The sequence below is a fragment of the Callorhinus ursinus genome, unplaced genomic scaffold, assembly GCF_003265705.2.
Source record: "Callorhinus ursinus isolate GAN/ISIS: 27379988/994484 unplaced genomic scaffold, GSC_fseal_2.0 scaffold3, whole genome shotgun sequence".
Lineage (NCBI taxonomy): Eukaryota > Metazoa > Chordata > Mammalia > Carnivora > Otariidae > Callorhinus > Callorhinus ursinus.
This window is the reverse complement of record NW_027397065.1, coordinates 25,704,925-25,718,488: the sequence shown is the minus strand read 5'-3', so window position 1 is coordinate 25,718,488 and position 13,564 is coordinate 25,704,925. Positions and strand designations below refer to the sequence as shown.

At 35.5% G+C, this 13,564-nt stretch overlaps 1 protein-coding gene across 1 annotated transcript in view; it reads right to left on the bottom strand.

Annotated features, from left to right (window-relative positions):
- WDR36 (WD repeat domain 36) overlaps positions 1-13,564 on the bottom strand; it is a 38,748-nt gene that overhangs the window by 2,793 nt on the left and 22,391 nt on the right. Inside the window, exons 17-22 of the mRNA XM_025866879.2 lie at positions 7,211-7,318; positions 5,493-5,590; positions 4,959-5,104; positions 2,255-2,374; positions 1,991-2,072; positions 412-599 (exon numbers count right to left, since the gene is read on the bottom strand). Of these exons, the coding sequence (XP_025722664.1) occupies positions 412-599; positions 1,991-2,072; positions 2,255-2,374; positions 4,959-5,104; positions 5,493-5,590; positions 7,211-7,318 (742 nt within the window). The remainder of the gene's footprint in view (positions 1-411; positions 600-1,990; positions 2,073-2,254; positions 2,375-4,958; positions 5,105-5,492; positions 5,591-7,210; positions 7,319-13,564) is intronic.

Genomic DNA, 13,564 nt, shown 5'->3' with positions numbered 1-13,564 from the left:
ACATGAAACCTAATTTTCTCTTCATGATCACTGCCAAAATATAATGACTTAAAAAAGTTAATAGTTTAGTATACTGAATCAAATGGATGATGCAGAAAAGTCAGGGGGATGAGTCAAAATTGTGCTGAGTAAAGGAAAAGACTATAAAGCTGTAGTGTTCAGCTGTCCAATACAGTAATCACTAGGTAAAGAAGGCTATTTAAATTTAAATTAATTAAATTTCTGCACAATAAGAAATCTAGTTTCTCAATCACATTAGCCACATTTCTCAGTGCTCAGTAGCCGAATGTGTCAAGTGACTGCCATGTTAGACAGTGCAGATAGAACACTGCCATCTTTGCAAAAATTCTATCACACAACACTACCCTAGGGGAAGGCAAGCTGAGAAGTATCATTTTACATTAGACTTACCTTTAGAAACAATGCAAGATATGCCTGGGCTAACTCAAAATCACGCTTCCTGTCCAACATCATCTCAATCATTTTTAAGAAGCTCTGCATAACTTCTACAGATCCACCACAATCAGGAGACAGGCTTCGCAGCTCTGTTTCAATTCCCGACGGGCCTAATTCTTTCAGAAGGTTAAGAGCAGCTTCATCTGCATTAAGTTTTAAGAAGAATCCAGTCATTACCTACAATCACTTCACTTAGGAAATTACAGTTTCATTTCATACCCAAGCAACATACATTTAAATTACACAGGAAATTCTTCCTGTGGCCTTACTTTTTCCTGTTAAGTAGTAAAATGAACCCCAAATTAAGTAACAATCAGTACAAATTATGACAGCAATACAATAAAAAGTACTTAGAGCACTAAAGTTTTTGCATTTAAGTTTTTTTTTCCTGCTGCTCAAGCTGTTAAAAACTAATGCCTAGTGACAGACACTTCAAGATGATCTTACATCAATCAGAACAAATCCAAATATAAGAAGGCTGTAAGGTATATAACAAATTATTAAGAGTAGTTGAATCGAGAACAGGATGAGGTGGAGGAATTTATTTTCCTTTCCTTTTTATTATAAAAATTTTTAAACTACCATATGATTATTAAGAAACACTAACAATACAGAAATAGATAAGGGGAAAGATTCCACCTTATTCTTACCCATCCCAAATTTACTCCTTTTCTCTAGAAATAAGCATTTTTGTTTTATATCCACCTACAAATACATATTCTATACACTCACAGCTAGTCTATAACAATATTTGATATTACAGCGGTAATGACTATGCTTTTAGCTTTTAGCAAAGAAGTAACACCAATGACAAAACTCTAATAAATTTTATTCTTTGTCCTTTAGTCTATACTAAATAACAGTGCTTTTCTTCTTTGTCCCTCCAGAAATATAACAAGTTACTCCTTTATGATCTTGCTATTCTTTAGTCATCTACAATGGCCCATCAGTACCATTATTTGACTTTTGCCAAGGTGGACTCAAGTGATGCCGGTATGAAAACAAAAGCATTTGGATCCAAAAAACAAGAGGATAAATCAAACAGGAAAGTGACTATGATTTTATTAATTGCTTTTAGTTCTTATTGTTTATCATTATTAGCTATAGACTGTAGCTTTCAAAATTTAAATTAACAATAAATACATTTTAAAATTACCTTAATGGGATAACTTGGGAATATCTAAAAATCACCAAAGACAAAAGTCTCTGCTCTATTATAAACTGTATATGTAAATAAAAACAAAAGAACGGGACGAGGGGGGGACACACACTAATTTTCCATATAGAAAATGTGAAATGTTCTCAAAAGGTTATTATAATATTAATACTCATCCAAGTTTAGTGTCACTCATTTAACATAATACAAAAGCTAAAATTATTTCACATTAAAATCGAAATTTAATCCTAAAAGTTTTCTATCTTCTTTCAGCTACTGAAAAATCTGCTAATATTTCATTCAATTTCTCTTCTTAATATAAAGTACAATATATTGATGATACTTATACTTGGTAAAAGATTTTATAATTTAACTTACATTTATTATTTACCAGTCCTTCTTCAAGTTTCAAGCAGAAATCTGATTTTTGAGCCAAAATTCCAAGATTTACCACTTTAGACTTAAACAAAAACAAATATACATTATTCTAAGAATACAAGTGTAACAAAAAAATTATAGCTTATAATTAAGAGCTGTCATTAATTTACTCTGTATCTGTAAAACTAGGTCTTGACGAAGAACTACAAATGCAGAACACAAAACACACCCTATATACTTAGAATGCTCCAATTTGATTTTTACCTGATGGGGATCATTATTTTGCTCAGGTGGTGCATATCTGGGTACAAGGCCAGGAACCGTTGGAATAAAAAATGGTGCTGATTTGGGTACTTTGGGTGGCTCCTTTGGTTTATTCTTTTTCTGATTAAGAGAAAATGAGAAAGGGAAAAAGACTAATAAGTAATTACCTTGCCAATAGTTTCTAATATTTAATTCCAAATCAATTTTAAAACAAAGTACAAAAAGTAAAAAGGAACAAAACTCGCAAATTTGAATGCCAAAATAAAATACCAACTGACAAGTATTACAGGTATCTTTAAATTGGGCGTCTCAAGGCAGACCTCCAGTACCCTTGCTAGTAAGGTAGAATAAAAATGACACGGTTCTGGGCGCCTGAGTGGCTCAGTTGGTTAAGCGACTGCCTTCGGCTCAGGTCATGATCCGGGAGTCCCGGGATCGAGTTCCGCATCGGGCTCCCTGCTCAGCAGGGAGTCTGCTTCTTCCTCTGACCCTCCTACCTCTCATGCTCTCTCATTCTTTCTCTGTCAAATAAATAAATAAAATCTTCAAAAAAAAAAAATGACAGGGTTCAGGAGAAACTCTAAGAGCTGTCATTTTCCTCAAACATGATTTACATAATATTTAGGTAAAGTAACAAGTAATTTTGAACTTCTACAGCCTTTTTCGCAAAATGGGCTAGAAAACAAAACTTACATAAATGCTCAACAGTTTCTTACATTTTTTTTTCCCTCCAAAAAAAATTTGGAGCCAGAGGTAGCCTTTGCCATTAGAAATAATTTGGTGAAATTTTCTTGTGAAGAATAGCCCTGATTCTTCTATTTCACTGGAATTTCTATTTTTTCCTTAGTACTTTTTGTCTTTAAAAAGCAAGAGAACACTATTGCTCATTTAAAAAATATTTCAAGGGTTAGTAAAATTCTATCAGAAAAACCTCCATTGGAATTCCTACTGAGAGAATTTAGTTTTGGTGACCACATGCTACACGTCACTACCTCAGGGGCATCTGATGAAAGAGCCTTTCTATGGTAAACTGCCTAATAAAGGAGTCTCACAATTTTACCTTACACTATTCCTCTTCCATTCTTTAGGACCTATCATACAAGAGAGATTCATTTTTTGAAAGAAAACCAAGGATACTTGTGGCCTTGTGGAGGCACAGCAAAAAAGGAAGTTAGTACATGAAAGCAGGACAAGGTACTGCCAACGCAGCGTAAGCACAGCCCTTCTTGGGGAAGGGTGGACTGCAGTAAGAGTCACAGTTACCCTTCTAACTCACTGTTCTTGAGTTAGAAAGGAGAGAGTCACTGAGTTGTAGATAAGAACAAAAGGCTTTTGGCAGGGGCTCCACAGGGCTCTGGAAATGGTCTAATCTCACAAGGAAAACCAAAAGGAAAAAAGTTACCCAGAGGACAACTATAGAAATTCTAACTTCTTTAAGTAAAAAATAAAAATATTGGAGATGTTAGCATATTTCTTCCATAAAGATCATTCACTCAGGTTTCTAAATAAGTTTTCATGCAGAACAAAACTGTATCTAAGCAAGGAATAGAGCAGTCCAAAACCTTAGCTCAATTAACCGGGCATTATTCTGACTGCTCCCTTCACACCGATCTACTTGGCCTTTTTAATGCATTGCTTTTAAAGCTATCCCATAAAGTATTGCCTTTATAGCTGACACACTGGACAACGCAATAAAGAGATTTCACAACTATGTTCCTACACAACATGCATTAAAGCTAAAGTCCAATCTCTCAAAAAGTGAGCAAGTAAAAAGAAGCATATTTAACTTTTGAGAAGAAAATTAACACCTGAAAACTCTTTCCTTACCCAAGACACACATATCTTTTCTGGTGCTAAGTAATCAGTTACAAAAACACCACATCTTGTCATAGTTATCTATGTCAATTCTCACACATTTTATGCCTGGCCTGGAATGTGACTTAGTATATGCAAATAACCTTTAGTGAATGTGAGTATGCATATATCTAACCAATCAAGTTTCATAAAACACTTACCCTTACTATCAGAGGATAATCTTTGAAGTTTTCTACTCTATTCCTTTCAATAACTTTTGCTACTCACAAATGGGGGGTCATAAAATATGCTTTGAAAAACACTAACTTATGCCATAATTATCCATTTTTCATGTAAAATTGTAAATTCCTCAAGGACAAAGGAGCTAGTTTTTTTCACTGCTGTTGCCCTTGGGACATTACCTAGTGCTTAGTTCATATTAATTTATGTGCCTGGACTCAACACAGCAAGCTATAAAAATCTTCTTGGAGTTGACAGAGTAAGGTATGGAATGGTAAAGGGTAGCTGAAGCTTAATTAAAAGACCAGAGAAAAGTCTTCTGGTCCCCAAATGCCTAGCAATAGAAATATCATACATCATGGCAGCAATTTTTTTCCCTCATTTTATAAGTTAAAAAAAGTTTATTAGGTTAGATTTAAAACATCCACTTTTTAATGGTTCTGTAGTTGCAGGCTGTACTTTTGCTCAGTGCTCTCAAAGTCAATTTCTATAAAGAATCTTGTGATAATCACACTGGATCAAACAGACTTCAACTAAATGGTATTTTTCTACTCCCTTGGCATCAACTGTTCCTTCTGAAACCCTCCAAGTACAGGAAGCTATCTCTACTAAAGAAAATGCTTCTGGAATGTGTCCTAAGGGACCAATATTAAGTGTACTACAGTATTACCTTAATAACATCAAGATTAAGAAGGTTTTTCCACCGTGATTCAGGGAGGAGTGAGAGAGTCACCAACTGCTCATTCAACTGTTCTGGGGAATCATACTCTATCATTTCATCACTTGGTTCTATGGTTTCTTCTGATAATTCCACATCTTAAAACAAAAAATTTTCAGGTAAAACAAATCAATGCAGAATGAGATTTTTATCATATAAAAAGGAACTTACTTTATTCCAAATCCATTAGTACTTTATAACATGTCCACTGAGTATTATAAATTCTATTGACTTTATTTCCTCATCTTCTCATATTGTCAACAACTCCCATCACCAGACCCAAAACATTTCTCCACTGGCATACTATTTAATTCCTTATCAATACAACATCAATTATATTTTTGCATTAATTCATGAAGTCATTCAAAATATTTCCTATCAGTTAGAAAAATACTTTGATTGAATGCATTAAACTTTGCTTTCAGTAGTAATATCCCTCATGTTAGGTTTATGATATTACACTTCAAACTACCATTTTGTGCTTACCTTGGGTTTGACAAGTACCAGGAAGCATCACTACCGAAGGAATATAATCTGTGGGAAGTGGCCGTAGTGAAACAACTGAATACAGGGAAATATTGGACCTGAGAAATAAACATACAAACAATATTTTAAAACTTATAAAAACAGATTTTTTTCAGAGAAACTTCAATTACTGGTAATAATCACTACTATCTTGCACTCGGCTTCAGATTCCAGTCACTTATAAAAGTTAAAAAAAACTCAAAGACAGTATTAATTTGAAAATGCCTTGACTCATGTCATAGGTGTCATCACAAGGAAGTTGTGCATAAACAATATTAATGGAGTCTTTACTTTTAATGTAATACAAAAAAGTATTTGAGAGATCAGTAGTGGATAATACTTTTATAAGATAACATAACCTCCATATATTTATATCATTTTGACAAATGGCAACCTCCATTTAGGGAAATCATTAACTGAAGGGAAGATTAACTCAGAGAGTTAAGTCAGAGAGAGAATATGCTGATTAGATCCTTTGGGTTGCTGAAGTTATGGACTTTCCCTTCTCTAGAACGGTCCTCTAAAGTGGTTATGTTTCTGCTACCTGACCCTGTACCATGGCCTTGGATAACTCATCAAGATGTAGATACCTCTCCCAAAGTGGGCTAATCGGATTCTCTTTCACATATATTATAAATCTGGAATGTAAAATAATAATTGGGAGTATCTGGTTCTGAGTTATAGTAATAGTGGCACTATATACTCCTTCTGAGGTCCCACAGGTACTCTACTATTCTTCTCTTGTCTGGATTGTTCAAGCTTCTTAAATTCCAGGAGATACTCCATTTTGCATATTAAGGTAGCCAGAGTCTATTTCTATTATATATTTAATTTATTTTCCTATCCTAAAAATCTAATTATAAAATTTTAAAGGAATCAATTTTTTTTCTCTTCCTTAATAAGAGTTAAAGGAATTACACATGTGAACTCAGAAAATAGGTAAAATTTTTCTAGACCAAGATGATGGACCATTTATTTCGAACTCTTATGTGTTCATCAACACCATCATTAATATCTTTATGTGGTTATGAAGAATTATGTAACTAGAATGAATCTTAGGAAGCATTTTGCCCATACAAATAGCTTATTTTGTAGATAGAGTAGGCTGAGTTGAAAAGTTGACCAAAGGCATAAAGTGGTCCTGGAGCTGTGGCAGGAAGGCCAGGGCCTAGCTGGGGACTCCTCTTCCCTAACATTTCAAAATTCACTTAACCTTTCTGCAAATAAAAGCCAAATACGATAGGGGCACCTAGGTAGCTCAGTTGGTTAAGTGGCCAGCTCTTGATTTTGACTCAGGTCATGATCTTGGGGTTCCTAGGATTAAGCTCTGCATCCAGATCTGTGCTCATCAGGCAGTTGGCATGAGAATTCTCTCTCACTACTCCTCCCCCCTGCTTGCATTCTCTCTCTCTAAAATAAATAAGTAAATCTTTAAAAAAATGCCAAATATGATAAATAAAAATCAGTCATGTGGTTTAGAATTTCATACTTGAGCAAAGATATCTAAATTATTAAGCAGATGTTGAATCAGTCACAAACTTATGGGAAATTGCTATTTTATAAATTTAAAAAAAAAGACAAAAATAAAGCAACTAAATGGCAATGTTAGCAACTACAATTTTCTGACAATATCATCGTCCTCATCCTTACCCAGAACAGAAATGTATGCAATAACTTACCAAAGATAAATTCCAAGGTGGTCCACGTGGGAAGTGGCTAGAAAGTCTCCAGTAGGGGACATAGTAACATTGAGAGGAGCAGAGTCCAACAAAAAGCTGTCTATAAGGCTATAAAATGAATTATAATGTTAAAGTATTTAAACTTGACCAAAAAAGGACATAACTCACAAAATATATTTTTGCTAAAAGAACAAGGGATGAGAGATGAAGAAAATACTCATTTTTTATTTTCACAAATCAACACCAGAAAGCCATCACTAACAAAGAGCTTTGTCAAGTAAGTTAATGTGTAAAAATAAGCTCTCTTAATGAGAAAGACCGAGAACACTAAATACTCCAATTAACTGAAGAAAGAGTTTCAACAGTAGGGAAAATACTAGAGGAAATGCTCTATTTTTCTGGAATGCCATTTTGGTAGACTGACTTGGGGACAAATTCTGAAGATGTAATACAGTTAAAATAAATCTGATTACCAGTACTCTCCTGTATTTTTGTTATTCCAGTGAAATTTTAAATAAGACTTAGGCAACAAAAGTAATAAAATAAAATGACTGTAAATAAGAGTAAGAAAATAATGGAAAAAAATTTTGAGCAGTTTTACCTATTTTTCAAATAGGTAACCACACTATATGTGAAACATTAAAATTCAGTCTGTAGAGCATACCACAAAAAAGCTTATGGAAACCAGTCTCACAACTTTAAAATGCTGGAGGAGTTGAAAAGTTGGGGAGGAAGGGTGAGGGATCACACCCAGGTAGGTGACACAAAAGAGGATTCTCAGAGAACAAAGTGATTGAGATAAGCCTTACAAAAGAACAGGATCTCAATGGATGTTGTTGGTAGAGAAAGTACTTCCTGGCTAAGGGAAATGTGGAGGGAAAGTGAGGGGAAATGAGATTGGGTACAAGTGAGAAGTGGTTTGGTATATAAACAGGTGCATAAGATAAGGTTACATATAGCACCTTGAATACCAAACATTTGAGTTTGTTTTGATCTTTCAATCAGTAGCAAAGTCACTAAAGCCTTCTGAGCAGATAGTAGTGTAATCTTCACTTTCATAAGGAAATCTGCCATCAGAATGTAGAATATATGTGAACAGGAAGTATAATGAGATTATGGTAGTAGTCATCTAACCCAGCAATAAAGATCTGAACTAGAAAGGTGGCGGCAGGAAGTGAAACAAGGTGGATTTAAAGAGGAAAAAAAAAGTCTAACCCATTGGCATCTTGCAGAGGAGCCTTCTGACACTGGCTGAGTAGGATACTTTGTATACTTTAAGAGAGGCATACTGGTTTTAATCACAGCAAACTAGGTTATTCGTGGAAGCCAATTCATTATCCATGGGAAAGCACAGGAAAATGACTGAAGTTTAAAATCCACATTAAGGGGCCGCCTGGGTGGCTCAGTCGTTGAGAGTCGGCCTTCGGCTCAGGTCATGATCCCAGGGTCCTGGGATCGAGCCTGCAGGGAGCCCGCTTCTCCCTCTCCCACTCCCCCTGCTTGTGTTCCCTCTCTCACTATGTCTCTCTCTGTCAAATAAATAAATAAAATCTTTAAAATCCACATTAAGGGGCACCTGGATGGTTAAGCATCCGACTCTTGATTTGGCTCAGGTCATAATCTCAGGGTCGTGAGATGGAGTTCCACGACAGGCTCCGTGCTGATTCTCTCTCTCTCTCCCTTTCCCTCTGCCCCTCCCACTGCTCTCCTCTCAAATCTCTCTCTTAAAAAAAAAAAAAAATCCACATTAAATAAAACAAATTATTTCAAGAAAATAAAATGATAGCAGTTAACACTTTTTAGTGCTCCATGCTAGGAAGTACCCTGAGTACTTGAGTCTAGTTAATTTAATCCTCGCAACCCTCTGAGGCAGATCTGTCCTTACTACACAGATCAGAAAAATGAGGTCCAGAAGATTTAAAAACTTGCTCAAGGTAAAAAGCAACTGAGCCAAGGATTCCCACCCAAGCAATCTGAACTCTTAATCACTATAATTTCAGCAAAACCACTGCTGAAACTAAAGATACAATAAGCAGCTCAATAGCATATAAAGACCCAGAAGATGCCTACATTGGTGATTCATGGAATACACTCTAAGCAGCTCAAATGTAAATGAAGACTGTCCAGTGGCAACATTAAGTGACTTGTTCATGATAAAATCTCTTTCTCAATTTGTTCAGAGTGATTAAAAATGTAACCTTTAAATAATGAATGCAAGATAAGAAAACAAGACTAAAATTAGAAGCACTGACGAGACACAGCAAAGTGTGCTCAGGACAGTGACTGCTGTTTAATTCTTAGAGGGAAACAAAGATGAATAATAACCTCTCTGATTTCTGCTCAAACCTACTTTGGAAGCTCACAAGAATGGCTTCTCTTAGGGATCAGGGGGATTTGGGAGGAAAGGAAACACTTGCCAAACACTTATTATATACCAAAGACAGTTAAAGTTATGTTAATTCACTTAATCCCATCAACCCAGAGCAGAAACATTATCTCAGCGTATACAGATGAAGATTAAACCTAAACACAACACTTTTAGATTTTAACATTTCTTGTGTCTTGATCAATATTCATTAAAAGTTATGTGAGGTTTGAAACTTCCTAACACATTTAGAATCTGTTAAAAAGAGAATCTAATGCCTGAGCAAATTTTTTTTACTTGATACTATAATTATTTTGTCAAATTCATTGTGCAACTTTATTTCCACAGCTGTTGTGTGTGGGTGGACTGGTCGTCCATTATGTAAAAGCATCAAACAGAGAAAGGTGCTTTCCACACTCACAGTGTATTTTACACTGCCACGTTAGTTCATAAAGTGTAGTGTACAGGCTTAATCCCAGACCTAACTACCACATAGTCTTCTGCTAATCCCACAAAATGAAAAGTCCTAGGTAAATTATATATTTTTTTGAGACAACATTAATAAAATTCCCATTCTATGGGATCAGATTTTCAAGCACAGAGCACTGCATATACAGATAACATTAAGTAATTTTTTCTTTTTTTTTTTTTTTAAGATTTTTATTTATTTATTTGTCAGAGAAGAGAAAGCACAAAGCAGGGGTAGCAGCAGGCAGAGAGGGAGAAGCAGACTCCCCACTGAGAAGGGAGCCCAATGCAGGACTCCATCCCAGGACACTGGGATCATGACCTGAGCCGAAGGCAGCTGCTTAACCGACTGAGCCACCCAGGCGTCCCTCTTTTTCTTTTTAAAGATTTATTTTCAGAGAGAGAAAGAGAGCGCGCACCCACAAGTACAGTGGGGGAGAGACAGAAGGTGAGAGATTCTGAAGCAGACTCTTCACTGAGCACAGAGCCCACTTCGCGGCTCAATCTCATGACCCTGAGATTACAACCTGAGCCAAAACCAAGAGTCAGACGCTTAACTGAATGCACCACCCAGGTACCCCTTAGTAATTTCTGACTATATCCTAAACAAATGCAGTGTCTAGATGTTCAATTTCAAAAGGGACAGAATTACCTTACATAGGTATCTTTAATAAATAGAACAAAAGAGATGGCTTTGCCTCAGTGAGAAAGTCCAAAACAATGTTCTATTCCAACTATTTTCATGTAATGCTCCACAGAAAGCAGCGGTCAGAGGGTGAGAAAGAACAAAATGCAAAGTTCTACTAAACTATTTACTTTTCTATTTTTCTTACCCGAAAGGGGTTTAATTTGAACTTCTAACAGATTAAAAACAACCAGAAATAAGAGGTGGTAGTGGTAGGGGATGCCAGATAATTTCAGAGATAAAAATTTCAACTCTTGCTTCTCAGAGAATCCCACAAACACAAGAATATTTTCAGCACTTCAAAACACTTTACAGAAAACAGTTCGAAATCTATGCGATTTGTTTTAGATAGGTACTACAATAGATAGATACACCTGTATGTCGCCACACTCAACGGTTTGCTCAAAGGTAGTTTCACTTTTCAGACTATGTAATAAGTAAATTCACTCTTTAAATATTTAACATGTTATGTAAATGATGAAACTGTTTACTGAAGAAAGAACTAGTACTATCCAAAGATTGCTCTAGTAATTATGTTTTTTAAAAAGAGAGGGAATCAAAAAACCCAACAGTTACCTATGGTCATATGATGAAATACTGATCCTCACGTCCTTATCCTCTACATCAACAAAATCAATTCATCCTTAGAACGTGACGTAACCAAGCAAAGTTGATTATTGCAACTATTGGGAAATCTGTTTCCTTCTCCTATGCTTATTACAGCAAAATTTCACTCACAAACTATGCCACCTTGGGTAAATTGCTTCTCTCTGAGCCTCCATTTCCTCATTTGTAAAATGGGACTAGTAATAGTAGTAGTAACTACAGCTATTAGGATATGAAGGAAGATGAAAATAAAAGCATATAAAGTGCCTAGCACTCATGGTGTCAGCTTAGTTGCAATTAGGCAGCAGCAGTTGTGTGATACTGCTTCTCAAGCTTTCTCATTCGCTCTGCCTCAGAGCTGAACCAAATAAGCACTTACGATTTTCTTTATTAAAATATATTTTGGTTCAATCAATTGGTGTGGAAATTATTAATTTTCTTTTAACAATCCCTACGTGTCTCCCAGCATCCCTCTGTATTCACTTAATATTGTCTCAGTGCTCACCTAAAAATAAGATATCAGAGTAGAAAACCTGTCAGATTTAAATCTGTTCAACTTTTTACTGAAGTAAAAAATTCAGCAAAAAAGCTAAGGTTGAGTCAAAGACTGGTGGGCTTTGAATGCTACTTTCAGATCCTAATTCTTCCGTTCCAAAGATAAGCTTACCACTTTTAAAAAATATTTTACCAATTTAGTACTACTGAACATTAACCCATCTCTCCCATCTAATGTGAACTGAAACTAAAAAGGTAAGTGAAAAAGGCATTATGCCAACTGTTACTTGTACAGCTTTCCTACTGTAAAGAAATTCAATTATAATTCATTTTTAGAATATAATGAAAGTTCAAGAAGCAACAGACTACCAATATTTTCATGTAGCCTTCAAAAAAGGGGTTTTTTTTAAATTAAGGAAATACAAACTTTATGTGAACTTTTTAAAGCCAGAAGACACAGCCAACTAATTAGATTTTGTTTTACTATATTTTATGTGAAAAAGAGATATACCCGTGGACAAAGGTCCCTAGTTATTAGAGCTGGACCCATTAGACACTGTTGCTGTGCATATTCCAAATCTTGCGTGTATGCTGGATGGATAGCTGTGCCTCATTCCTATATGAAACTTAAAGGGAAATGAGTACATCAGGGTTTTTCCTTTCTAAAGGTCAAATTGCTTTCAGGTATGAACTTATCAATTCCTGAGAAAAGAGGAAGTACAATTGGACAGAGCTTAATTTAGGAATATTTCAGAGGCTTAAAAAGCGCCATCTTCCTTCTCATTTTCCCCACCTTTCTTTACAGTATGTTCCTGTTAAAATGGACATTTCACTCTTCCCATTACTACTTTCATACCCATCTAAGAAATTCCGTCAAGTGATATGATTTTAAACTGTGTCTATTCTTACATAATTTTTAACAACACAGCTAGCTCCCTTGCTCTCTCTCTGTAGGTCTCCAGTGTTCAAATTATTTAACAGAAGTAGGTAATTTTTCTCTCTAAATGCTGTTTTTGTAACAAGTTCCACTATGAAACAGATTGCTGAACACTGCTGAGTTTTACCCAAATCTTAAGGAACACATTTTCATTACTTTAAGGTATCTAAAAATCTTCCTTCAAGAATTATGTTAGAGACAGAAAATACATAATATACACAAATGAAAGTCAGAGTTTTCAGCCTTTTAACTAAATTCATATGAACAACAACAAAAAGACACTCAACAGAAGTTTGCAGTTCTAAAGTCTGAAGTCTATTTTGTAGTATCAAAAACGTCAAATGAGCTTTCTTAAAGTTTACACAATTCACTTCTATATCTCAATTTTGCAGGAACAGAAAACCTAAGAGAGATGGCATTTTCCTTACTACTATCTTTTATAGCACTACTCCCTGCTGTTTAAGAGATCAAAAACACTCCAAGGTGGGGCGCCTGGGTGGCTCAGATGGTTAAGCGTCTGCCTTCAGGTCAGATCAGGTCATGATCCCAGGGCTCTGGGATCAAACCGCGCATCGGGCTCCCTGCTTGGTGGGGAGTCTGCTTCTCCCTCTCCCTCTACTGTTGCCCCTGCTTGTGCTTTCTCACTCTCTCTGTCAAATAAATAAATAAAATCTTTAAAAAAAAAAAACTCCAAGGACAAAATATAGTAAGGTCAGAAAAATCCCCAAATATATTCATATTCACAAGGCACACAACATTAACTAATTATAGGTAAAAGTTACAAGTAAACACAATGAC